Source organism: Larimichthys crocea, chromosome XV (assembly GCF_000972845.2).
Source record: "Larimichthys crocea isolate SSNF chromosome XV, L_crocea_2.0, whole genome shotgun sequence".
Classification (NCBI taxonomy): domain Eukaryota; kingdom Metazoa; phylum Chordata; class Actinopteri; family Sciaenidae; genus Larimichthys; species Larimichthys crocea.
This window is the reverse complement of record NC_040025.1, coordinates 15,240,079-15,267,618: the sequence shown is the minus strand read 5'-3', so window position 1 is coordinate 15,267,618 and position 27,540 is coordinate 15,240,079. Positions and strand designations below refer to the sequence as shown.

The window sequence follows — 27,540 nt, the reverse complement described above, 5'->3', positions numbered from 1 at the left end:
AGACACATATGGAGTCAGACATATATACCACACACACTCGATTCTCAGTGATTGGATCTCGTAGGAATGTGACACTGACAACACATTACGCTTGGAGTCCTTTTCTAAATGTGAAAATTGGGTTTACACGTCAAGTCATAAACTCACTCCATCGTATAACCGCAATGTTGTGCGTTCCAAGAACATTTTAATCTGCAAACACACACTGTTGGCAGTGAGAAGCAAACACACACACACACAAACACACACACTGACAGAATCTAGGCGTACGTATTAATTTTAACCTAAATGAAGCCTGATTTATTGAGACCGGCTGTGGAGACAGTGGAGCTCACAGCTTGACACAGCAGCGTGGGAGAGACCATGAACCACAACATGTCTCTAAGCAAGATGTCTGAAGAGATGGAGATCTGAACACACAGGCAGACAGAGAAGTCCTGCAAGCTGTAAAATTTCTAACACTGCCATCTCTGAATGTTGGCTCATTTATATTCTCCTTCCCCAAGTCTTTTTCTGCTTAAGGCCACTGTGGTAGAAGGGGGAGCAGCGGGAAGAGGAGGACAGTTTGGAATGATGTATCGACAGACACTATACACATATTCCTGTTTATCACTCCCAGCGGTTTCCCCGGCCAGACAAGCCGCCTCATTTCTAGACTCCATGATTCTGCTGACGTTGTCTCCCATCCACCATCATTGTGTGTGTGTGTGCTTTTACTTGTGGCTGTTAAAATACAGTATCAGTGTTTATTTGTGTGTACATGTGAGGTTTTGTAAAGATTTGCTGGCTGAATGTATCTGCAGGTGTGTGTCTGTGAGTGCACGAGACACAGAGGACAGACATGACCGGTCAACATTTGTTCAGTGCTGACAGAATTATGGACACACCTGCCCTATGTCCTACTTAAAAACTACATATGAACTCTAGCATGTCTGCAGTGCATTCGCACCAAAAAAGTGACAAAATCATGAGGCTTTCTAAATCAGTTTGATGTTTGACTCTGCTGTTATGGGACTAGTGTCCCATAATGCAAAAGAAATAGAGGTGACGCTCACAGCTGGAAAATATTAAAACAAACTGAGGACATTTGTTCCAAGACCAACATCTAAGAAAACACACCAAATAAAGTGTTCATTCTTTGGAAAAACATATTAATTTCTTCTTGTTCATTTAATTACCAGTAGTCAAATCTAGTTTATTCTATTTTAATTGCCCATGGCTTTACACTCTGAGCCAAATACAACTAACATCAGGCCCTCGCTTAGAGAGGAATAAAGTGTGAAAGCGTTTGGAATGAAGACTGTGCGGTGTTAACTGTTATTTAATCATTTTTTGTTAGAACAAAACAATAAAATGAGTGCTGAAACAATCATTAATCATAATAGGACAAAACATTGGTCAAATTGGGCATTTTTTCATGAACGTGTAATCGTTTAAGTCATTTATCAAGGGAACATACCAAATATGCATTGGCTCCAGCTTTTCAGATGTGAGACTGTGCTGCTCTTCTCACTTTTATTTAATTGTAAACTGAAAATCTTTGGTTGTTCAGACCAAACAATGTCACATTGTGCTCCTGTGGTGGGAGTTTTTGTTGTTTTCTTACGTTTTATATTGTGAACAATCAGCTATAAAAATAACCGATTAAGCTCTAAATATGATCAACCAATCCTATGCACTAACAGCAAAGAAAGTATACCATGTAGCACACACTACAATGCATACTACAGTACAAACTATAGAATCAGTATACAGTATGAAAGTGCTTATTTATTTCTGCTCCTTCAAGGATCTCACACTCTCTGTCTCCCACAATGCCACAAACACGCAGACACAAACACACAATCCTGCCAAACCTCAGTGATGAACTGATCTCAAGCACAAGCAACAGTGACATCTGCAACTATCTAAGAATGCTTGCTCCTCATTTGGTTAAATCCATGAGCGCCTCCACACTGATAAGCTGCAAGCACCCTTTCCTGTCTCATACTCTGTGCCATATTGACTTGCCTTGATGGCAGATTCATACCGTTCACATAAATAACAACAACAGCCTGGCATGCACATCACAGGCTCATTCAACACACTTGTTTGGTGTATCTGTCATTTCAGCTGCTGGCAAACACAGGACAGTCCCACAGAAAGTGGACTGTTTACACAGACACGGCCTATCTAGACTGGCACACAACACATCAACTAATATCCTGTTGTTTTGGTGTGTGTGTGTGTGTGCTTACATAAACAGCACACAGATGGTGTGCTTAAAAGGCAACTGCACAATCCCCACTATTGTGCTCTTTGTGTGTGAGGGTGTGTGTGCGTGTTAAGTGCGATGGGTGACACTCTGTAAGACTGGCAAAATTTCAGATGAGTCTGCACTCACACTCACTCACTCACACACACACACACACACACACTATTACAAACAAACACACACTGTCTCTGGTCCAGTTGTTTCTGGTACAAGGCCTTTATTTAAGTGCTATAAATTGTCTCTGTCCGGCACAAAAATAAAGCTTGGATAGAAAGGGTGGACCAATAGGAAGAAAAAAAACACTGTTGGTCAGTGTGTGTATGTGTGTGTGCATGTGTCTGTGTGCATGTGTGGTTGGCTGGCAGGAAGGGAGTGGGTGGTGATGGGCGTTTGATACATGGCACCGCTTTCTAAAGCCCCAGAGGGTGGGCTGCAGCTGTGGGTGAATGTGTGGGACAAAGACAGAGAGTGTGTCTATGACTGTGTGTGGGTGTGAGACTGCCAGAAAGAAGGGAATATTAAAAGACAGCCACAGAAATGTGTCAGTCTCCTCAGGTTATGTAACTATTTCAAGTGTAGCTATATTTATTACACCTCACTGTGTCCGTATAAGTCTTTCCACTCACCTGCCACTTTCAGCCCACTCTGAGAGGTGTGTGTGATTGGAGAGGTGACTCCGACAGGTGGGTTTCTTATTTTCTTCAACATATGTCCCTGACCCAGGGTCTGAGGTTTCTTCAGTTCGCCTTTCCCTCCTTCCAGCCCCTCCCCCTGCGTCCGTGTCTTTTTCCATTTATTGGCTGATTCGGACTTGAGACTTCCTGTATCGTAGACGCCGCTGCCCTGGCTCTTGCGGCTGGGTTTGCTATCGTCACTATCCCAGGACAGACCACTCTCCACCAGCGATCTCTTCTCTGCATCCGTACGCATCTAGAAAGAGAAAAAAAAACACACATGCTTAAGTGAGTGTGTGAGATCTGAATTATTAAACATGGAGCCAATAATTATTTGCATGTATCTTCTAGGTTGTTTGCTTTATAGCATGCTTTTTCTTGTCTTTCTTAATTCATGGCTTCCCACCCAAGTAGGTTTTGACAGCCTAAAAAGCAGAAACAAATCTGAGCACAAGCTTGATCATGGTCACAATGGACTGGAAAAGAATGAAAGAGGAACCAAGATTTTCTGATCTCACATAAAAACTGCATATGGCTTTTATTGTGAAGTTAGTGAAATGGAAAGACTCCCACATACTGGAACCAGAGCTCTCTTATTAGCAGTATTTTAATCAAAACTCAGTAAGACTAAAGGTTTACATGGATCTTTATACCCAGCACCTGTCCCACTGAGGTTTCAGAGGATAAACAAATGACTACTGTTGCCATGTTTTTTTAAAACTTGATTGACAGGTTAGATACGTTAGACTTAATCTAGATTTGTTGTAAGCGTTATGGATGAAATCCTGACAGCTATTAGGTGTGTCAGCAAATCCACCTCAGTGAGAACTAAACAAACTCCATCCTCTGATGAAGATATGTGATATGGCTGAAAGCTGTGGAAAAGGTTGGTAAGCAGATGAGGTGTGGACCAGACACAATTTTAACATTATAACTAGAGTACATAAAATACAACAAGGCAAAGTGATGTCTTTTTGTGTGCCACTGCTAAGATTATAATAAAGTACAATTAGATCCAACCTGAGTGCAGCTTTCAGAGCTGTACTCCATTTATGTAATCCTCTAGACTCCACCCTAACTACAACTTTATTTTACTTGAAACTCTTGTTTCACTTTGGATGATTTATTTCCTGACATCCCTTAATACAGTCCATGCTACATAGTTAGCCTGGGACACTGAATGTGCCAAAGGAACAACTCATCAAATCATTTATACAAAAACGTTGTGTAACCCTCGAGATCAGTCCTTAAATATTCATCATTGGTCACAGATTGAAAAAAAAAAAACATTGATGAAGTGAGTGGACTCTGAGTCTTAGACTCTGTCTCATCTTAATGCCTTTGGAGCAGAAAAACATGTCTAACCCAGTCAACCCCAAACACACACTCACTCATGTCTCATCTCCCCAGTCTAAATCCATTTGCATGCTCTGTTTGAACACTTCAAAAAGAGACAGCAGGGGAAGAAAATGCCCCAACAAACACACACATTAGTACACAAATAAAGCACACTAATACAAAAATATTAGATCAGTCACAGAGACTCACATGCTCTCTCACAGAAAACAGACAACAAAAACATAATTCAATAAAGAAGAAAGTCAAATGTTAAACCAAAGGAAATGTGAGGTCATCAGTGAGTTAATGTCTTCTTCGTGTGCGTCTACATGAGGATGAATATGACTAGTTTTCACAGAGTCAGATTATTTTTCCCCCCTGTAAGGGGCCAACAGTTACACAATGTTTTACTGTGAAGATGTGTGTTTGTGTGTGTGTGTGTGTGTGTGTGTGTGTGTGTGTGTGTTTGTGCCAGTTCAGGACATTGCACCCAACAGTTCTCATGAGGACTCATATGCTGAATTCCTTTTTTATTAAAACCAATAGACCCCATGGGCAGGTTCACATCACATGAGGAGGTGGTATGCGTGGGTGTGGGTGTGTGCGCATGTGTGTGTGTCCTGTTTGACCAGACCTTGTTGATAAAACATTGTCATTTCCTCACACGGATTCCCTGATTATTAAAACAGGGCTGGTGGGATACACATCTGTCCAGATAGCTGTCGCAAAACATGGACTACAACACAAACATAGAGACAGATAAGCAGACGCACACATTCTCTCTCAACCATATCTTCTTTTAGCCCACCTTTCTCCATAACCCTCATATCTCTGTTGAATGTGTTATAAAATATGTGGGTGGGATGAGGAATCGATGTAAAGTCAGGGTTGCCTTTGAGGAAATTCAAATTGACAGGAGTGATGCAGAGGAGAGAACTGAGACAAAGAAATGGCTTCATGGCACAAAGAGAAACCGATAAAGAAACACATCAGCTGAGAATGGCAAGAGAACAAGGCGCCATGTATATTAGGCAATGAGGGGTGCATGATGATGTGATGGTTGGTTGCCATAGCAATGATGCCATGGGGGGGGGCAGGGGTAATGGTTGCTATGACTCCTGCAACTAGGCGTGGAGGGAGGTTCTTGCAGCTCACTGGCCCGGATGCAGGACTGCAGATGGCCGTGGGTGTGGGTGTGTGTGTGTGTGTTTGTGTGTGTGTTTGTGTGTGTGTATGTGATGTCTGTGCAGATGGCCACGTTCTAGACCTGAAGGACAGTATATGGGGAAAAAGAAGACAAAGACCCGCACGCTCAGCATCCCTGTGCTTTGGTTGCTATGGTTACACTGATTCCTTTTCTTCCTCTCTCTTTCCCTCTAACTCCCTCTGTCTCTTAAATCCTGCTACATCAGTCACATAAACCACATTGCAGAGGTGTGACCTACATCAGACACTCTGGGAAAACACACACATACACACACTGTCTGAAACCCACACAGCTACAGATGGATTTCTTATGGAACGTCAAGCAGAGCTGCAGACAGAATTTTAGAAGCACCGAGGTCACGACTCCCAAATCCTCCCATCCCCACAGCACATTTTTAAGACTACAGCATAGATACTGTATATGAGTGCACTTCAATACCGTGCAGAACAAACATAATCACTCATGGCAATCATACTAATTATACAACTAAGCTGGGCCAGAACTAAAGGCAGAATCAGCGAGGTAAAATGCAGGTTAGAAAAAAAGACGACTGACTCCATCTGAGCCTGAGCTGGTGTAATTCTCATCCTGGAATACATTAGATTTTTGGAATAATACGATTTGTGCTTGGTTTTGGTAGATTAGTGTATATCAATGAGTCACAACTATGCCTGCGGTTACACTAGTTGATCATTTTCAGACATTTCTCTCTGAAACCTCCAAAATCAGCCTGATTAGCTCTTCACACAGCTCTAAAAACCCCACAAAGGACCAAAAGGCAGCCACGTGGAACAATGCAGCTATCCAGCATGCAGTTTGTGCTCTGCGGCAGATGTGATAAATATTATGTGTGCGCACTGAATACTTAATCAGGCTTTGTCTCTGATGCCAGTGTCCTGCTGCCTGTTGTGTGAATGACACATCATTCAGCACCTCATCAATACCTCACTGGATTAACAGCTTGATCAATACTACTCTAACCAGCACCAGTGTGTGTGTGCTTATCTGTGCGTTACTTACCACTATGGCTGAGTTTCTGCGGGAGCCAATGGGAGTGGTAGGAAGGGAGTTGAGAGTGGGACTCGTGTTGAACTCTTCAGAGCTGAGGTTGTCTGAGCCGTCACTCAGACCGCTGCTGATGGAGCTGCTCTCATCCCAACTACAAGAAACAATGACATAGAGGTTGTGTCAGACAATATTCAGATATTGAAGTAGGTGTACATGCAACCCCCAGGGTGTGTCTGCAGTTTTCAGGGGGTACATGGAAATATTGTGGAGTAGCTTAACTAATAAAAAATCTATTTCACTAATTAAAATTGTATGAAGGCTCAGTCCTTGCCGCAATGGCCCAGGGTTCAAATCCAACCAGCAGCTTTTTGCTGCTTGTCATTCCCCGTCTCTCTCCCCACCTTCCTGTCACTCTTCAGCTGTCTCTATCCAATGAAGCTTAAAGAAATAGCTAAACTTAACAAATAAAGAGCTGCATTTGCTACTTAAACAAATAAAAGAAACAGTTCTATATTAACAAATGGAGAGCTAAAAGCAGAAATATCTATATAAATGGTTAAAAAGGAAATCTACTACAAACATAACTGATAACAACGTTGAAAATGTGAGCTAAAATTGAAAAAAGGATAAATGGTTAAAACATCTTCTATCAACCACCAGTAGTACAAACCATCCTAAACATTAACAGTTATATACTACCCACTTATACTCTTCATAATGCTGTTTAACAACATTGAATTTCACTGAATTTTCAATAAAATGTTCCTTCAACTATTCGATAGGGCTGTGTACATATACAAATAAGTTGGGAAGCACTCTTAAAGGATAAAACGAGGAGGAAAATGTCAGAGAAAAAGCCCTTCAAAACAAATTTGCTATCATCTATGAGCAAAGATGTCTCAACAGCCTTAAAACAGCTCTTCCTTGTTGAAGTTGTGCAGTTATTGTCCTGTAGTAACTAGGTTAAATCCAGAAATATTGTAGAGGTGTGCTCCTATTTTTGGTGCACAAATTTTGGCTAGGTGTTTGAGTACAGTCTCCTTTTACAGTAAGTCCCAGTGCAATTAAGTCTTTGTGAAAGTGTCCTTGATCAAGACACTGAATCATTTCCAACTCCAAGGGCATACAGAAGCTAATTCTGTTCCCCTGCAAAGATCGATCAAGTATCACATATCACCACATGCTCTCATACCCAAGAATATCTGCCAAAAACAAAGCAATCTGTGACAGTCAACAGGATATCTCGTCTCGAGGTTATATACTGCATGAACTATCAAAGCTCAGCTCAGTTACATCAGCGGTTGTCTTACTTGGCTCCATGTTTTCCCGTTTGTCTTTTGATTAAATATTCATTAGACACAGACCTCATTTAATGCTGCCTGCTCTATATGCCTAACTTTCAGACTGCAAATGGAAATTTGGAGCGCTCTCGACATCATCTCAACCCACACACACACACAAAAATAGCACTGAAGAACATATACAGTGATGCAAGCGCCCACGAGTGTATGCAGGAGGGGAAATCTGTGCCAGGATTGTGAAGTCTGTCCGCTTGGCACACATCTGCTTAGCTGTTTTCCTTTTCCCCAAGAGCAATTATTATCAAAATCCTGTCACAAACAAGTTGGGGTGGAAGTCATCCCTCTAATTCAGTCTGAAAATTGGTCAACTGTAAAACACCTTTCTCAAGGGTATCAATACACTACCTTTTGGATCTTTAACAATCAATTTCTCAAATGACTGATTGCTGAATGGCAAAATTTAGTTTGAATTTTTCCCAAACGAATAAAGTCTGACCATTCTCTGTCTAATAAAAGATTAATACAACATCGATAAATATATGGACAATCAAGATGTATAAACCTCAAAAGATAATTGGAAAAAATCTGTCATCTGGAATGAGTAAGAGTGGGGAAAAAAAAGGCACATCTGAGAGGTGTGTTTTGGTATGTAGGTCATGTTTAGGAAGTTAGGGGGTTGGGGTTTTTCCTCTTATTAGGGTCAGGAGGTCAGACTGATATCGTAGTATACTGTAAAACAAGTTGAGAGGGTGGGACTTGCCTAATGAGGTCATGTATATTGTGTCACAGGGGACGTTGGAGGGGGAGAAAGCGTTGTGGGCCTTCCACTTGGGTGCTTGTTTAGGTCACACTGTACCCTGGGGGACTTGATGGTGGGGATCAAGGGGAGAGGGGCGAACTGAAAGCCCTCCCTGTCTAGCTTGTGGATATATAGACACAAAAAAAGAGCAATCTAAAGTGGCTGTCATGCTGCCCCAAACACAAAAAAAATCTGATGATTATACACTAATGAAAATATATTCTATATATATATGGTGGCTTATTCGTTCTATAAATGCTCCTAAATCTTAAACATTTGACCATTAATTTACAATTTTTTTATTTCAGATGAATATTATTTAAAGTTGAAATTAGAATAGAAGAAGAATAAAATATAAACTTTATTGATCCCTCGTGAGGAAATTCTTTTTTAAGAAGTTTATACATATATAGGCCCAAAAAAACAATCACATAGTCACATAGCACCACAGTAGGTGAACTTGCAACTCTCCAGCTACCAGTCCACCCTCAATACTTTGGTACTGGACTTGCTGGACTTGAACCATCCACCCTCAAGTTTCAGCAAAGTCCCGGGTCCCATGCAAAGTCCCTACAGAATGAGCTACTGCCGCCTTACTGAGCCCATAAAAATTGTTTAAAAACCGACAGTCAATCTCTGCAACTAAAACATGTGGAATTATCTTATCAACTGGCCGATGGTTTCACAATTCATTTTATGACAAAGTATGCCGTTTAAAGAGTCAATTAGAGATTTAACAACTTTCTAAGAAGGATGTTATTTTTCTATAAAAGCTGATCTTGGATTCCTGTTTTACACAAGATTTCCTCACCCTCAAACTCACAGAGGAAGTAATAAACTTTGAAGTCATCCAGAGTGGATCTGTTTGTATACAATACTAGTGCATGTGTCATTCATCATTCGTCATAGATAAACTTCCTCTCAGGAGACACAGCTGTGTTTCACCATTAACAACACCTTTCTCTTCATATCCTGTTGTTCGCTTCACAGCTGTCTGAGTGTCCGCTCTGGCTTTTGTGAATGTTAATGTTTTCTCTACTGAATAATTCAGACCTGATAGGGAACAGAACAAACTGTCTCTGCTCGATTTGGTGCCACACAGCCGACTGATATGAAAAAGAGAAAGTTGCAGAGGAGAGAGAGAGGTCAGAGGGTCAAACATCACAGATAGCACCGGCTAAATGGGTTAATTAAATATTTTTGTCTGATTTATCAGTGAGATCCTCTCAGTGGACAGGAGAAAAGTTTTTACAAAAGAAATTCTGTAATTATGTTTTATGTTTCTTCTGAAAAATGAAACAAGCTTTATACATTAAAAACTACAAATCTACCAAGGAGAGTCTATCCATTAAAGGCTGCTCGGATGAGACCAGAAGACGCCTCAGAGACTTGGAAAGTAACTGAGATGTTGAGACAATGTGGATGCCAAGAGGAACATAAGACAACATAAATCAATGTTACACCGTGTATGTGTGTAAATTTCAGTGTGTCCTGGCAATAAGCTTTGATCCACAGAAATCATGTTCAGACTTCAATGACCCACGCTTCTCAGTTCTATGAGAAGGAAATCAAAAATTTTAAAAGATCTTTGAAATTATCTGCTGAGATTTAAGCTTCATGCCTTTGTGTAAAACACTGTCTGTCCAAGTCACTACCAAGATTTTTGGCTAAAAAAAAAAAAAACAGCTCTCCTATTTCTAAGCCAAAATCCGTTATCTCCATCTGATAGCTACACCAGATCGAGTGTCATGTTATCCAGCTCTTCTTTGCCTCCTACAGACCATCAACTTCTCTGAGTGAGATAAAGGAAGTCTGAGCTTGAAATGAGGGCGATGAAACACAAAACACCAGAGAAGAGAGTGAAGTGGCGTGTGGGGCAAGAAGAAAGGACTGAAACAACAGGCATGAGAAAGACAGAGCTCTAGTGAAGAGAGAAGCGCTGTTGATGACAAACAGAAAACCTCCTCGACATCTCCGATAGTCTCTCAACTCTCCCCTCTAAACTTCCACCAACCTTCCTCCTCTACCTCAACCTTCTCCATCCTTCCTTCCTTTATGAGCAGCTTCTCAAATCTCCTGCTATAATCTCTCCTCGCTCTGCCTCGTCTTTTTGTATTCTTCAGCAGCAGCTGCAGACACTGAGGGATAATATTAGCACCCATTCATCATCTTTACCCCTTTCACACATTAGCTAGCATCTCACTGCAAAGCACCATCTTAGTCAAGACATTTGCCGGTCAAATTTGTACTCCAATCTACAGTACCTTCTTTTAAAAAGCAAAATATCACCAGCCTGCTATGGTACTTACTGTAAAACACGTCGTAGTGAATGTGAATTGCTTGGCAGCATTAGACAAGATGAAATGAATGACATCACGGTTTAATAAAATAAAATGTTTTATGTTGTTATTAAAAAGTGTAAACCTTGGGCATAAACCGAATCTCTACGTCCAACTTATGGATGTTAAATTTCATGGTCTATTTTGACTTTAGACCCGATCTTAAGCTAAAGGACACAGCTGGAGGGAAAGGATCAGGCCGCTGAAAAATGGTGGCCTGTGACTGTAATTTCATGAGCAAAATGAATATCAATGTTGATTCGATTTAGGCTGCAATAAATGTCAATTAATCTGAGATGCAGTTGATTAAACTCATTCTTCACCTCCACCTGACCGACCATTTCTTCCCTGCGCACCATGTGCAAAATGCAGCATCCAGCTGAGCTGAGAATATGCCACATGGACACACTGTATTCTGTCATCTCGAGCCAGCTGCACACAACTGGTTTCCTACTTTTTCTTCACTCATGAAACCATAACTGCAACTCTGGAAAAAAAAAGAAAAAAGTCACAATGACTCCGGAGCAAACTCAGAATTCGTCATCTCTAGAGTATTTCACGCAAGCCGTAAAATATTTCAAATGGTTTGAATATTTCATTTAAATTTTCCGGGCTAATAAAGGTCATGGTGGTCTTTATAAACAACATCCTCCTTTCACAGAGACATGATTGCTTTGTTCCTCGTGGTCTGCAGAAAGGGCCGGCGTACCCGCATAAACACTGAGCCTCACAAACTGTCAAGATAATTGTTGAATAGCTGCTGGTGAGCTTAACAGTCGGCTTTTATTAACACGCTTCTGTGTTCTTCCACTATTCAGACTATGGAGCTAATTGCTCTGATCTCAACGTGAATGGTCTTTTTTTTTTTCTGCTCATTATGAGAGCTCTGCACTCCCTTCTCTCTCTCTGTCTCCTCTCTATGACCTCTCTGAGGTTGAGGGATGGGAGAAAGAAAGTGAGAGAAATACACTTAGATCCAGAAGAAAGAAAAAGCCACTGGAGAGACAAAGCAGTTCTGCATGTGGTTTTGTGGGAGCAGTGCATGGTGGGAGTTGAAATCTTGCCAGATTTAGAGAACAACAGTATTGGTTGATAATCTGATCCATCTAAACAAACATTTGTTAAAACTGCATGGGGGCCATTTAGAGGAATGTGATGCAGAAGCTCTCCGTGTAGAAATAAACTTTTAGGAGTAATTTAGTTTTTGACTTGAATGACAGCATGTTTAGAAGATGGGTAGTGATTTTAGAGACAGACTTACTGTCCTACAAAGAAAGGATCAATTAAAAAGAACAATGAACTAATTACTTGATCAATAGTCAATAGAGAATGGTAGTGCACTTATGCAAAGTCACTAAACAACAGATCAATAAGAGGGAGGAGCAAGTGGTATTATGAAACCTGATATCTAATTACAGGTCACTTTGCAACTTTTGTAATATTGCCTTAATGGTTCTTTGTGAGTTTTTAGAGATCCAGTAGCACTGCTCAGCTGTTGGTGTCCACGCTTTCCATTCCTATCAACAGGTGGTGGTAACGGGCCGAGAGCTCCTGCAATGTGCCAGCAAAAGCAGTGAAAAGACCACAGCTAGTAAACTTAAGCCCGATTTAAAATACTTAAAGAACTGGGTCTGAAAATGTTTTATGAGGAAGAACATGCACTGGACTAATTTGTAAAGACCTCAAAGATACACACTGGCGAGTGACACAGAACACTAGAAAGCTCCACCGAGCAATTTTAAGCTTGTAACAGTGCTGATGCAGTCTGGCCAATCAAGAGCTGGCAGGAAATGACTATCAGGCCTGTTGGACCACATTGGAGCAGATAAGATAAGAATATGGAGGACAGTTGGAAGGTGATAGCTAGCAGAGGACACAGAGTTAGTAGAAAGGATGCAATGATACAGGATCAGACGTTGTGAATGAGCGCAAATGTAATGTTGGTATGAATAAAAGGGTCAAACCTTGTACCCTCATGGGGTTAAAATGTTTTATTCAGGGTGATATTTGGACACCATCTCTCCCACTTGTGTAAAAGCATGGAAAGTGTTTCTACAGTCCTACAGTGGATGGGAACTTTCCATTCCTATTAAAATCCACAGTGTCACATGGCAGAACCCAAAATGGCTAAATCAGACGGGTTCCTGGTTATAGTGATGCCTTTTCAGGCAAATGAAAAGCAGGGCAATGCCAGACTGGCATTGCGCAGTTGGCTCAGAAACTGAAGGGGGCACATGTAAAAGGGCTGCTGAAGTCATAATATTCTCTACAGAGTAAATATGTGCGACTGTGACTGGTGCTAGAGATGACAATAAGGTGAGATGCTCTGTCTGTGTTCGCGTGTCCATCTGTACAATCCAGTATTTGCCGACAGATCTCAAATCAGCTTGAAGGGGAAGAAAACGGCAGGTGACTTGGCCTGTAAGTCATGGGTGAGGGACACAGAGAGGGCACATCTGCCTCTTCACCTGAAACAGACTCATTAACCATCACACCACCAAAAATACCAAAATCCAGCTGACAGCAGGTATGAGGACGCTTAAACAATGTGAGTTATGTTGGGAACATATAATTCAAGAAAAAAAGATGAACTAAGAGGTCAACTATAAAAAAAGAAACGAGAAATGCAGTGGCAACATTATGACTCGCTGTCTGCTTCAACATCCTCTACAGGTTTCAGTCTGGACACATAAAACAGGATGTAAACCCAACAGACCCATAAAGGGGTGTAAACACGAATCCACACGCGCTCTCATGAAACAAAATGACTCATTCGCAGGGGGAGAGCAGCATGGCTGACCACACCCCGTCATCAGTGTGTCTTCTGCCCAACACAGTCATGGCTGCATTGACCATCTGTGAGACAGAGACAACACTACAGAGTTGATTTAAACATATTTTGATAAAAAATCACGCTGACTGCGTGCTCATGCTCACATCAAATATGTGCGGATGGTCATTTACCTGGTAAGATTTAAAGAGGGGGATGATTTGGGTAATTTGTGAGCACAGATGGCTAACAATATGGGTCCCTGGACCATTTCAGCAGCTTATCACCAGGAAACAAACACACACTCACACCCACACACAGATCACCTTGGTGACTTCTAAGCATATAGGAGAAAATGTTCTGATCCAATGTTGAATAGAAATAGATGGGTGAGGTGTTTTTTTAAACACTCTCTGGGGCTGTATGAGCATTTCTGTAGGTCACACTGATTTTTTTAAAGAAGCTTCTGTGCAGGATTATCCATCACGACAGCACCATATAGGGTCATGAAACAATTCCCTCTGCAGGCCAAGCCCATATTCTATCTTGAAAGCCTCAAACTCTGACACACAAGGTACAGTAGAAACGTAACATCTCTAGACTGAGACACACTGTAGCCATGGTGATCATGGTATACATCAGGGGTCTCCAAATTACGGCCCGCGGGCCACATCCAGCCCGCCTATACAATTGGAGCGGCCCACTTAACGATCCCAAACAATCCCTCTAAACATGGCCTATTTTTCAAAATTGCATTTTCCTATTATAAAATATCCACACTTAATGATTAAGCTTGGCATTATAATTAAAATCTACCTTATTTACAAACTATTTACAGTACTAGCTAATTTTCATCCCCTCACACAATGGTATATTCCGACGTGACTTTGCTCGTGATCAACTTCCGCGCAGTCTGCCCGGGGGATTCAACTCCCTGGCGCTGGCTGGCCTCCGCCGGACGCATTTCCTCCGCGGCAGTGTGCTGTGTTTTTAAGTATCAGTCATCCCTAGTCATCCCTCCCGAGTCACATTATGTATAAAAACTGTTATACATGCTGTACTGACCTTTAATCGCACAAGTAAATAACTTATTCTACTAATTTTTAATGATGCCATGTTGTTTGGGCACTTGGGGCACTTGTCGAGTAATAAGCAACAAATCTGTCATTAAAAATGGCTTTTAATTAGCTGCTGAATCCAGGTTCTCTGCTGAGTTGTATTGTTAAACACTTACAGTTAATCATTGACACCCAATTAAAAACTGGATTGTGCAAGCAGCCTTTGCCTTTGGGTGCACGGTAAACAGAGAAATTAATTTCCCTCCTTAGTCTTATTTATTATTTCCTCTCTGTCCCATTTCCATGATGAGGAGTGGAACAATGTGTGATAGCTGCTTGAACACTCTTTTGTACACACACACGTGCATACACAAAGAGCAGTATTTGGGCATTACATGGGATTACAGAACAAGCTGGAGTTAATGAGCTCGTAATTACTGCTAATTCCATCTGCCAACAGGATCAGAGGAGGCCAGGGGCATCAGCTAGAGGTGCAGTGTGTGCATATGAGTTTGTGTGAGTGTTTCAGTGGGAACGGAAATAGGAGGTTATACTCCTAAATGGCCATCACAGAGGAGAGACCCTGTTGTGCTTTTGACAGGCATATCCCTGACAGCAATGGCCTGAGGGTTTAGGACACAAACACATACACATCAGATGCACTGAATTGCCATTGTCCCCTGGAGTAAAGCTTGAATTATCTGCCTGAAGTGTGTGATGTTAGTAGCTGGCGGGACCGGCAGCTTTTGCTCAACTTACTGCTCCACTGAGGGTTGCACAAGCCAGGCACAACTGTCTCTAAGGTGTGTGTCTGTGTGTAGAAGAGTATTAACATGCATCAATCAAGTTTTCCTCTCAAGGTTGGGGACACATTCTAGAAATGCTCCGGGGCTTTCTGGGTGGAAAGTTTAAGCACTGAAAAAGGACTCACACGGATCATGAATCCTGGTCAGTAAAATGTTTTGAGTGTGGGGGAGGTGAGGATGGACACAGAGAAAACTGTATCGTTCAAGAAGAGGAGAAATTGCTTCAGCGACAGACAGAAAATTTATCTCTGATCTCCCTGGGGTGGACAGACAAGGTTTGCTCAGAGTTCAACACATTGCAGATGAGAGTCAACTTGGCTCTGAACTACTTCATCCCTGTGAAAAGAAGCAGGACAGTCGAAACGGCAGAAGGCTCCAAGCTTCAAGCTTCATATAAGGAACTCTTAGTGGTGAAATACTCTTGGAACCAAAAGTTGTGTGACTGTTGATCATGCTGACACCTACTGGGTCATCTTGATTTTCTCATACTGTAAAGCCCCAAAAAGGAAACAGTAGACGCCGGGAGAGGTGTGCCGATGAGAGGCACCACACATACTTCTTCTTCTTTGTCTTCTTCTTCTTACTCAGCTCAAAAGGGGTTAAAGTTTAAAGGTTACTGACCCCCAGTCTAAATAATGCTGATATGGGGCTTTGAATGCAGTCACAATACAAACAATGCCTTTTGAACTTATTTAGCATAAATTAAAGCATTGATTGTTTCTCCCATTCTTGTTTAGCAATCTCCACAAAGTGATTTTCATGCTCTTAATATAAAGAGCATGACAAATTAGGTAAAAGAGTGTTAGATTTCAGAAGATATAAAAACACCTCAGTGTGTTAGGCAGTGACCAGCAGGCCTCTTATAAGGGGTTTCAGCCCAATAACCCTTGACCCCCCCAAAAGTACCCTGACTTTCTTCCAAAGTCCCTTTCTTCTCCACAAGAGAGCAAGAAGCAGAAGAGGGACAGCACCCGTGGGACAAGGTGGAACAGCCTTTTAAATCACCTCCATAAGTAGTTCAGTCTGGGGTACAGTGTGGAGCAATTCCCGGCCCCAAATCAAGGGCTAAGAGCTGGGGAGGAGCTCACAAGGGGAACCCCGGCACGCAGAGGCCCAGGACAGGGGTTGGATCCTGGCGTAGAATTACCCCTGGCCTTCCTCCAGACACGTCAACGACAACAAAACAGAGTGAAATACAATACAGCTAACCTGTTGGGTTTTGGGTAGGGGAAATGTTGCAAAGACCAAAGTTTAACTACAGATCTTAACTGAGAAATCTGATAGTGAAACTGTCAGTGTTTGTAAAACTGACAAACGTTGATCAACACAATAGGAAACTAATACACTCCAGCATATGCTTTTATAGACACACTCACGAGCATATAGCAGATGGGGGGACTATGGTGTCAGTATGATGTGTTCATGCAAAAAAGGGCTGTGGCTCGACATGGCTACCAAATGCCTCAGTGGGAACAACTGGCACAGACCCGTAAAAAACATTTCAGAGAGCATCCTCTCTCTTTTACGTCAGAAAAAATAAGACGCCGTCACCGTCATGGTCTGTTCTGTATTTTCTGATGACGGCAGCTAATCAACTAATGCCACCAGTTGATTATGTGTTAATCTCCCTGATTAGTAGAGACAACAGCAGTGAGTTTCCAAATTGCTGCGAGATGTTAATTGTGCTGACTGGAGTGGATCAGTGGATTGTGAGCTGATGGTACTTAAGAGACCAAGCAGCATCTCTTCAGTTTGGGGGATAAGAAAAGAGTAGACATGTTTAGACAGAAAGAAAAAGACAAGAAGGAAAACACAAGATGAGAACACGTGAGTGACGTGATTGCATAACTTTTGTTTGAATCAAATCGAGCTTCACAAAGAGACTACAGATCTGAGTTGAACACCAGTAAGCACCTGCCAAAGGTTGTCCAAATACCACCTCAACAAAAAAAGAATGAAAGGCCCATTGACTGGAGCTGAGATACTCTTTCCCTTTTTCTGGCTGAAATAAAACAGACACCTATTAAAACACACACATTACTGCAATGCTGTGGAGGGGACAGACAGGTCACTTTATCTGTGCGTCTGTTTACGTGAACACATGTGATGGTGATCAATAGGCCTCACAGGCGCACCCTCGCACGAGCACGCACCCGTCACCTGCTGTCACTCATAACACACGCACGCCGGTCATGGTACTTAAAAGTTGTTACAGTGAGTTTGGGAGACATTCCTCGCCCTCGGGCTGCTCAAAACACACACTTTACATTCCAGCATGTGTATTCTGGGGTTCCACTCCCTAATCCTGTGACATATGCAGACGCATATATGCATACCATTGCGCGAGTGCGCACACAAAAATAAAATGATGGATCAAGACGATCCAATAAAACCGAAATCCGCAGCCACAAGCTCTCAGCATCAACACAAATGTTTGTCTGTCTGAAAGCTCTAAAAGTTTCAATGCACTGCATTTTACTTCACTCTCACTACTTCACCATCAGTTGAAAATGACATCCTGAGTTTGTTATTCTCCGTGGCCATTGAGGTTAGGCTTAAAGATGTAGGTCCTTCACCAGCTTTGATGTAACAGAGAAACTCACTAAACCATGGGGTGCACCACCTCATGAAAATATGAGCCCTGTTTGTGAACACAGGCTCCTGTGTGTACAATAAAAAAAGCGTGCATGTGTCTTACAAGCACAGGTTACAAGCATCTGTTGTTTCACTCTCAAGTCTCCCAAATGACCTTGTCAGCAGGACAAGTTAGCTCATTTGCTTAATTGCAAAACATCAAGAGGTCAGTGGTCGCATTAAATGAATCCACACTTATGCAGGGTTTTCAGCCACTGATGGTAAAGCCATGTGAGAGCAAATCTAAAAAATGCTGTCAGTGTGGTTTGAGATTACTTTGCTGTTTCTATGTGAACAGGAATATTTTTAAAAACACGCCTGTGTGAATGAAAAGCTTCCAACAGATAATTTGTGTTTTCAAAATTATCTTAACTTGCGTTGACATGTTTGTGCACTGGAGATTATTAAACCCTGTCCATGAATCATGAGGGTGTGAAAACATGTTCGACAGACATTTGACCCTACTACCTCATTCGGTATCTGAGTCAGCAAAGTGTGTTTCCAAAACACACGTAATCTATGTTTTAACCTAACATCCAGCACAACAGACAACACTTGTGTGTGTTTGTGATGAAAACAGTTTGAATCCCTTATTTCCTACATCTACAGCAAAGATGATCCCGGTGTTGCGTTTTTGAAAGTGAGCAGTAAAAACCTCAAAGTTAGAGGGCATTAGCGCCGTCAGCTGACAGGTGCCACCTGACAAACCTGATCCGCCTCCCTCAATAGCGTGGTGAATGTGCTGTTTCACTACACTCCGCCACACAGATGGATATAATTATGACATAGTAATTAAAAACATAACGGATTTCAGCTTTAATTACTACGCAGGGTCTCCAGTGAATCAGCTGGTGGCAGGAAGCTGTGAAAGCATGCAACCAATCAGAGCCACTGACCCAGACTTCCCATGAATAACTAAATGACATCAGCTATAACTGAGCCTGGTCTGCATCACAGTGACCCAAGCTTTATTTAATTAGAAAAAACAACTTTGGATTGGGGTGCGACACACATTAATGAATTGATGTCATCAGCTATCTGGATGAGCATGTGTTGGCTGGGGTGGAGTAAATCTAGAAAGTGAGGTAGGACATGCTGAGCTGAGCTTTTTGTATACTGTTCAGATGACAACACATACAAACACACACACACACACACACACACACACACACACACACAGGGACAGACGCTAAGCTGATGTTGGATTGCTTTCAATATGACTAACAGACTTGATCACATCTTTGTGCTGGCTGTAACTGGTTAGCCAATGATGCATGTTTTATGTTTGACTACGTGCACACACACGCTTGACACCCACACATAGCTGCTTACATGCGCAGAAACTCACACACTCGCTAAAACCAACTCTGGTTTCGATCATATAGTTTATCAGTCTTTTGACAGCCAGTCTGCTTAAACACACGTCTAACTCAAAACATGCATTACAAAAACACTGTAGTTGGTGCTCTGGGACTGAAAATGTCTGTGTGTGCCTGTCTGTCAATGGGTTAGATGGTGAATGTGTGTGTGTGTGTGTGTGTGTGTGTGTGTGTGTCTAATACCCTGATATCAGGCCACTCTGCTCTAATGGGTTTATGTCAAGGGTCGATGGATGCTACAGAGGTCAGTCGACCAAAAAGAGCAAATCTGACCCCCACCACCCCTACACACACACACACACACACACACACAGACAGACAGACACTGAATCAATAAAAGCATCTCTACTTATCCAAGCTGTCTTAATGCATCTCTAAAGCAACTCATCTCCACGATTATTCCTTCAAATAACACTCAATACATCACTTGTCTGTCTTCCTCATCATCACAAAGACAAGTCTTTTGATGCAGCTCCACCTCCTCATTCAAACATCAACCGCCTACATATGAAATGGCATACATTAGCCCACACATTAAGACATACAATCAGATCAAATTCACATGGTGTGGGTATAAAGATGATACAGAGGAGGCTTGCTGCTGTTCGCCCAATCACAGCACATATACCGGGTGAAGGCGTCGTTCAAAATGTAGGTCAGCCAGTTCAGTTCAATGCGGTCCGGTTCCTGCAGCGGATCAATGCGAACACACCCACCCACTCACACACACACACAAATACCTGCCTCTGCTGACCAAACACCAGCAAACCAGTTGTCATTGCGCGCAGCTTAAAACAATGGCCTACCGTAAAATATGGACACACTTAAAGCGCGCACGCACATTATGCGCGTACACATGCATTACACATATTCTCATTAGCTGATTTACACTAATGTACTTCCTTTAATATAGATTTCTTTCATGCTCTTATATGCTGTTTCCGACTGTGCTGATTCAACATATGGCTTTCCGCATTGAGGTCTGTGCCTGTATACTATGTGGACTATACCGCATCTATACGCTCACCCAAAGCCCAGTCTTTACGCAGCGTCTAGACTGAGATACAAGATCCTATAGCAGCCTAATGTGAGCGCATGTCAGTCACAATAATGAAACGTGCCACCATGCAGCTGTTGGAGTTTTATCAATGAGACACGCTGCTGCTTTTTTACGCACTGGCTGAGCCGGAGCTTCTACACAACCCATTCAGCCTCTCACGTTCGTCCCGCGTCTAACACAATCTAAAGCCAGTGTCACCAGTATGTCAATTAGCTTCTCGTCCGGTGTTCCCGGTCACATGCGCCGCTCTGGGTCTCATCCGTTACCTTGACAGAAAGTGCATTGTCCTCCCCGCGCGCTGCGGCGCCGGGAGCTGCAGCATTTTCCCGTTCAGCACGCGCCCGCTCATTCTCCAACCGTCCAGCTTTCACGCCGCTTTGTTCCCGTTTGGCATGTCCTGCTGATACAGCTCTGAAGCAAGATAGATAGAGACAGTGAGGGAGAAAGAATCCGCCCGGTGCTTCCCACCGCTGATAACCGGGGAACCGCCTGTGAGAGTCAGCAGCATTAACTGACTGACCCACTCCCGCAGTGCCTCCAATCTGACACACACACACACACACACTCTCTCTCTCTCTCTCTCTCTCTCTCTCTCTCTCTCTCTTTCACACACACACACACACGCGCGCTTACGGAGGGTGGGAGGCGATGAGTAAGGGAGGGACGCATGGATAGAAAGGCAACACCCCGAATTCCTCCTCCTCCGGCCCCCGTTTCACTGATCGCGACCAGCTGTGCCTTTTCCAAAAGCGCATAGAGGCTTTAATGCGCATTCAGCCGCACTCATCATATCCTCTAAAGCGACATGTCAAAGATATTTTCACTCTATTAATAATCTCTAATCAGCCGGAGCACCAGACGGGCTCCTGACTGCACTCACTCAACCCTCTGATACTCAATGATGACTGGCATTTTTGAAAATTTGGTTTACAAGAGGTGGAGGAAGTAATTAGATCCTTTAATTAAAAGCATCAATGACATCATGTAAAAATGTTCCACTACAAGTAAAAGCATCAGAAAAATGTACTCAAGCATCAAACATGACATGATGCACTGTCCAATCAGACATCATGTTTATATGTGGTACCTGATGGCTTTAATTGTTCATTTATTCATGCTTAATATCAGTAACAACCCAATTGTATGAACAAATTTTGGGTTGCCACGTTGTGAAAATGTGCTTGGCTTGGATTTATCCTGCTTCAGCATATCTTGCTTTGCCTTTTTAGCTCTTTTTAGCTCTTTAATCCATAACTTCTGGAAAAGAGCTACAGGCCGTCTCAACCAATATGCATTTATTACAACAGCAGACCCAATGGCTTATTGTACAAAGAGTAAATCATTAATAATGAGTCATTGGCTTTTTATTCTAATGCAGCAACCAGTGGAAATGGATCTCATTTTAACTATTTCATTTGGTCGATTGTCATCATAGGTTACAGCCAGTATATAGGATGCACGTTATCTGTAAGATTGTACTTAAAATGTACCTAATACACTTTATTCAAAGTAAAACTAAACATTTTTGGGCTTCATTATGGGTACATATAACATATAGATGTCTCAGAAATGAAAAATGTAATTTATTACATGTGGATATCTCTCTACAGACGCCCACTGTCTGTAAGAAATGCTGGCTAGCAGCCAAACCAATGGTGGCATAAATAAGCCTCAATCAGGATGTAATGAAGCAGGGAGGGTAAATGACTCTAGTGTTTCTATTGTAACAAAGTGTGTATTGGCTATTGGAGACTTGCAGAGGAATAGAGTGCATATCATGTATCCACTCCCCCTGAGTTCTGCCCCCTCACAGTGGTGTTTAAACACTTTAAGCACTGAGTGGACCCCAGTAAATAGATGTGTCTGTCTGCTGGGTCTGTTCAATAAATGAATGAGGGGTGAGAAAGAGAGAGGGACAGACAGACAGACAGAGGAGGTGGGGGATGAAGATAATTAACACTGTCCTTTCAGTGAAGACAAAATGGTGTAAGTGGTAAAGAGAGAGAAAGACAAGAGATAGAAATAAAGAGATTGGAAAAACACACCCACAGAGAGAGAGAAAAGAGATCATTAACACAATCTTTTTAAGTGCAGAGGGAACAAAGACAGGATTCTTCAGGGTACTGCTCACCCGTACCATGCAGGGCGAGGTGGGCACACACAGTGTGTGTGTAAGTGTGTGTGTGTGTGTGTTGGGGGGTCTGATTGGCACATTGGCATGCTGAACTGCAGGTGTGTGGAACCGCTGCCATCGCAGTTGCCTAGCGTTACTAATAAAGAGAAAGCAAAACAGTTTCTATGTGCACACAAACACTCCCACATTCACACACACATACACACTTGGAATCCTCCTTAAGTCAGTGTGAGCCTTTGCTTTAATTTATGTCAACTCTCATCCTAGTTTCTGGAACGGGTTGTTGGACAGTGCTCTGCATCTGTCTGGCCAGCTTTTATTTTGACCACTGACTCATGTCCAGACATGCCCTGTCTCTCTCTCTATTTATTTGCCTCTCATCAAAGACTGTCTTTTTTTTTTTTACTTCTACCCTCCTTTTCACTCAGTATCTGAGACCACAGTGCTTGTTTTCAACTATGTGTTTGTGTGTGTTGGTGCAGTAGACCAGTATAATTAGGTAATGATGTAACTGTGTAATGACAGTATACAGGCAGGGTCATCCATATGACCCTGGGAACCTGTCACTCCTCTGCTGATGAAAGAGACAAGTGACCTGGGAAAGCTCATCCTCCTTATCAGACTAGGAACACACACACAGATCGACATGAAACACTTGTTAAACTGTATATAAACACACATAAAATACACCCATATCAGAGTGAAATAATCCACTTCATGAGCCCACACAAAAACTGTATCAACTATAAATTTTCCTCTCACCATCAGCCTGGAAAGTCTTTTTATTTTAACATTCACACTACAACACTTGATTTTCTCACTTGCGTCCTGTCCACACTCACACACTTTGACTTACAAATTGACATCTAACCCTTGTACATTTATCTCAGTCTCAAAATGTGGGCTCAGGTATGTGAATATGTTAAATATAATCTGTCAACACACACATTCCTTTGTCAGTTTCTCTGGCACACAGCCGCCTCCCCCAGAGGAAGAGTCAAACCATAGTTTGTATACCAGCCTGCATGCTCAGTCTAGTAGCTCACTAACAACAGACCAAGGTTTTATAAACGTGAATACTGAAAACGTGAGCTCACTGTGACAAATCAACATCAAAGTATACGTCCTAGTCTGAAAAGATGCTCTTGTGGTTAATTGGGGGACCCTCCATGTCTGGAGCACCTAAAAAAAGCATCTAATTAGGCTGTTGCAGAGGACCCTATTCTCAAGGTCTATCCTGCTGAGGACAATATCAAGTGTGGAACTACTCAGAAACTTGATTTTAAAGATGGTTTTCTTACAAGAGACAAAAACAACAAAAAAAAAACAGCCAACGTACTGGAGAATTCAAATATAGCTCAACAGGTTTCTGCAGCCAGTTCAGTTTATGCCTCCTGGGGAAATAATGTGGATACGCTCACTACTGGGAGTACTGGTGCGTGCAGGAAAAGATTAGATTGAGATATGGTGTAATGAGGAGAATGGGAAAGGAAAATAGGATTTTTGCAAAAAGCTAAAAAGAAAAAACTAGTAGGATTTAAGATGGGAAAACTACTAGGTTTAGTGGTTTAAGTGCTCCTTAATATATGTATTGGAGTGGATTTTCAGTAACAAATTCAATCTGAAGCATTCCTCCAAGAGGAAGAATCAAACCATAGTTTGTATACCAGCCTGCATGCTCAGTCTAGTAGCTCACTGACAATAGACCAAGGTTTTAAAGACCCAAATACTGAAAACATGACCTCACTGTGACAAATTCAGGGTTGACATCAAAGTGTGTGCCCGGTCTGTAAAGGAAGGTGCTCTTGTGGTTTACTGAGGGACCCTCCTTGTCTGGAGCACCAAAAGCATCTAATTAGGCTGTTGCAGAGGACCTTATTCTTGAGGTCTGGTCTACTGGGGACAATACGAAGTGTGGAACCGCTCAGAAACTTGACTTCAAAGATGAGAGAGAGATTAGCAAGAACAAAAACAGCCAACGTACTGAGAGTTCAAATATAGCTCAACAGGTTTCTGCAGCCAGTTCAGTTTATGCCTCCTGGGATAATAATGAGGATATGTTCACTATTGAAAGCACTGGTGAATGCAGGAAAGGATGAGATTAAGAGATGGTGTAATGAGTAGAACAGGAAGGGAGAATGATGGCAGGAGGGGAGAAAGAAAAGTGTGTGACTAATGTCGAAACAACTCAAGAGAATAACACGGTGGGAGTCAATGGGAGGGAAGAAAGGTTAATTCGTATGCGCATTACAAACCCCCGTCACACCCCACTGTTAACCCTCCAAGGCTCAGCTCTAGTGTGCATAGTATGCATGGGTATGTGTGTGTGTGAGCATGTGAGTATTGTGGATTTGAGACGGCTTCCATTCAAAGTTCCCCAAAATCTTGTCCTCAACCATGCAGTTTCATTTACCCCCTAGAGAGGAACTAAGCATGTACTTTAAAGGCTGCATAGATGTAAAGGGAGGGTATGAATGAGTGAGAGCAAGGTTAGTGGGAGTGGAAGGGAGTGCGTGAGTGCGTGTGTGTGTGTGGTGTGTGTGTGTGCTTATGTGGGCGGGCCTCTCTTTTATGGTGTGGGAACCAACCGTCAGGAATTAACCTGTTCATTTCCTCATACTCCTTTTTTAAATAACAAGAAAGGGTACCTTAACACAACAACATTGCACTAAAACACACCTTTTAAAGGGTGTGTTGACCTAAATTACAATAAAACAGGTCAAATTTAAAAAAGTATCTAAAGTATCTAGCCATGCAAACTTCTTATTAATTACTTGTCAATGTTTTGACACTTTTAATAATCCAAAGGGACGTGCTGAAAACAGCTAAATGTTAAAGTTAACTCTTCGTCACAGAAAAAGAACAAAAGTGTCAGTCAACATGCTAGTAGCCCAGCGAGGCTTTACAGTGGAAGATTAAACTAAATGCTAACATGTTCCCCATAACATTATTACAATAGCATGCTAACAGAGGGTATAATGTTTACCATAAGTTTTGGTTTGGGGTGTTAGCATGCTAATATTTGTCAGTTGGTACTACATACAGTACTGAGGCTGATAAGAATGAGGTGCCATAAACTAAAGTACCAAAATATTAGACAAATCAGAAATTTGACTTCATGGTGGTGCTAAATGAAAAGTCAGAGGATTAATACTGTGGGGAATATAAATGTTTGTAACAAAGTTCAATGCAGTCTCATATGTGTTTAGTCACTTAAAACTAAAAATGTAAACCTGAATGTGAAGCAAGAGAAAAGGTCACGAGGCTTCATCCTCCGGGGAACATGAATGTCTGCGCAAAATCTCTACTGGTCTGGATTAAAGAAGTGGGCCAACTGACAGTCATTATCACCAATAGATTCTTTATGGCTAAAAACACTTTGCGTTACTTGTCATGGTTCACTTACTGTAGCTTTACTGGTTTTGTTTTTCTGTTAAATCTTTCTTGAATTTGTATAAAGAGCCAAATAAGAATAAGGATTTATGATGTTAAAGCTAGTAGATTTTGTAATTTAAATGAGTCTTAATATCTTCTTATTTTATGGCATTGTTTGTGTACCTTTTTTGTATATCCGCATTTCTTTGTTGTCGTCTTCAAAGTAACAAATTCAATATGCAGCCTTCCTTCAAAGTCTTAAAAGCGAAGGTTTGTTGACTGAATGACGTCCGTCTATACAGTTTATATCGCTGCTTGTTGATTTAGCATCACGTTCATCAGTTGTTGTTTTCAGGTCATTTCCTCCTCTTTATGTCTTCTATAGGTCAGGTGCGATTATATCATAAGAAAAGAAAATTAATGAATTCTGTAAACACCACCAGGAAGAGCGGGATCCGTCTCTTTCCTTAAAGGAAATGGAGTGGAATTGGTCATCTGGCAGAGGTCGTGACATTTTAACCCCTGTAAGTTAAGAAGCTGAGTCCACTCACACACACCGTTTATTTCCTTTGCACGCTCATATTGTTGACATGGTAACCCATCCCTCTGAACTATGTGGGGGTCCTCCACATGCATGCGGATGCGCTCTCTCTCTCTCTCTCTCTCTCTCTCACACACACACACACACACACACACACACACACACACACACACACACACACACACACACACACACACACACGCACCATGGTCACTAAACCCCATATCCACGCCCCCTTGTCCTTGCAGTCTGCTCACCAAGTCCCCGAGTTCATTTATTCTTTTCCAACCCTGCCATAAGAGGAAGCCAGGGATTAGCAGGGATTATATGCCGTAGCGTCTCCACAGAGATTTACCAGGCCTCATGGGGGGGGTGTCTAGGCAACAGTAGCCGTGACCGTGGTTTTGGCGTTTGGCTGGATGGACTTGAATGACAGGGCCTCCAAGAAAGGGAATACTGTCATTTTGGAAACAGGACACACAGTATATGCTTTCCCTGATATTTACTTTCCCAAAACTTTTCGTTCATTCCAAAGCAGGATGTGGGAAAGTCTGTGTGAGGGTTGTAAGAGTAGTTCCCAAGCGCTGTTCCAGAACATGTGTTTGTTGCTCAATATCAGTATGTTTCACAATAATGAAATGGCCCATGGTCAAACCAAACACATCTTTGACATAAGTCAAGCATTCCTGTAACAATTGCCTGCAGACAGCTTGGACATTAACACTGGTGTATGTGTGTAACTGTGTGTCTGTGTGTGGACAGGGAAAAGAGTGATTAAAGAAGTACAGCAAATATTTTCTTTTGCAACAGTGAAAGTCACTGCAGATTAACTCACAATTACGAGAAAGTCTCAGTCACTTTTC

The 27,540-nt window shown here is 42.1% G+C and overlaps 1 protein-coding gene across 11 annotated transcripts in view; it reads right to left on the bottom strand.

Annotated features, from left to right (window-relative positions):
- nav1a (neuron navigator 1a) overlaps positions 1-27,540 on the bottom strand; it is a 109,169-nt gene that overhangs the window by 16,127 nt on the left and 65,502 nt on the right. For 10 of the 11 annotated variants that reach the window (XM_027288496.1, XM_027288495.1, XM_027288498.1 and 7 more), the window contains 2 exons: positions 6,494-6,632; positions 2,881-3,184 (listed from right to left, as the gene is read on the bottom strand). In XM_027288496.1, the coding sequence (XP_027144297.1) occupies positions 2,881-3,184; positions 6,494-6,632 (443 nt within the window). Of the gene's footprint in view, positions 1-2,880; positions 3,185-6,493; positions 6,633-20,893; positions 21,210-27,540 lie in introns of those variants that run through there. The other variant, XM_027288505.1, reaches the window with a different exon arrangement.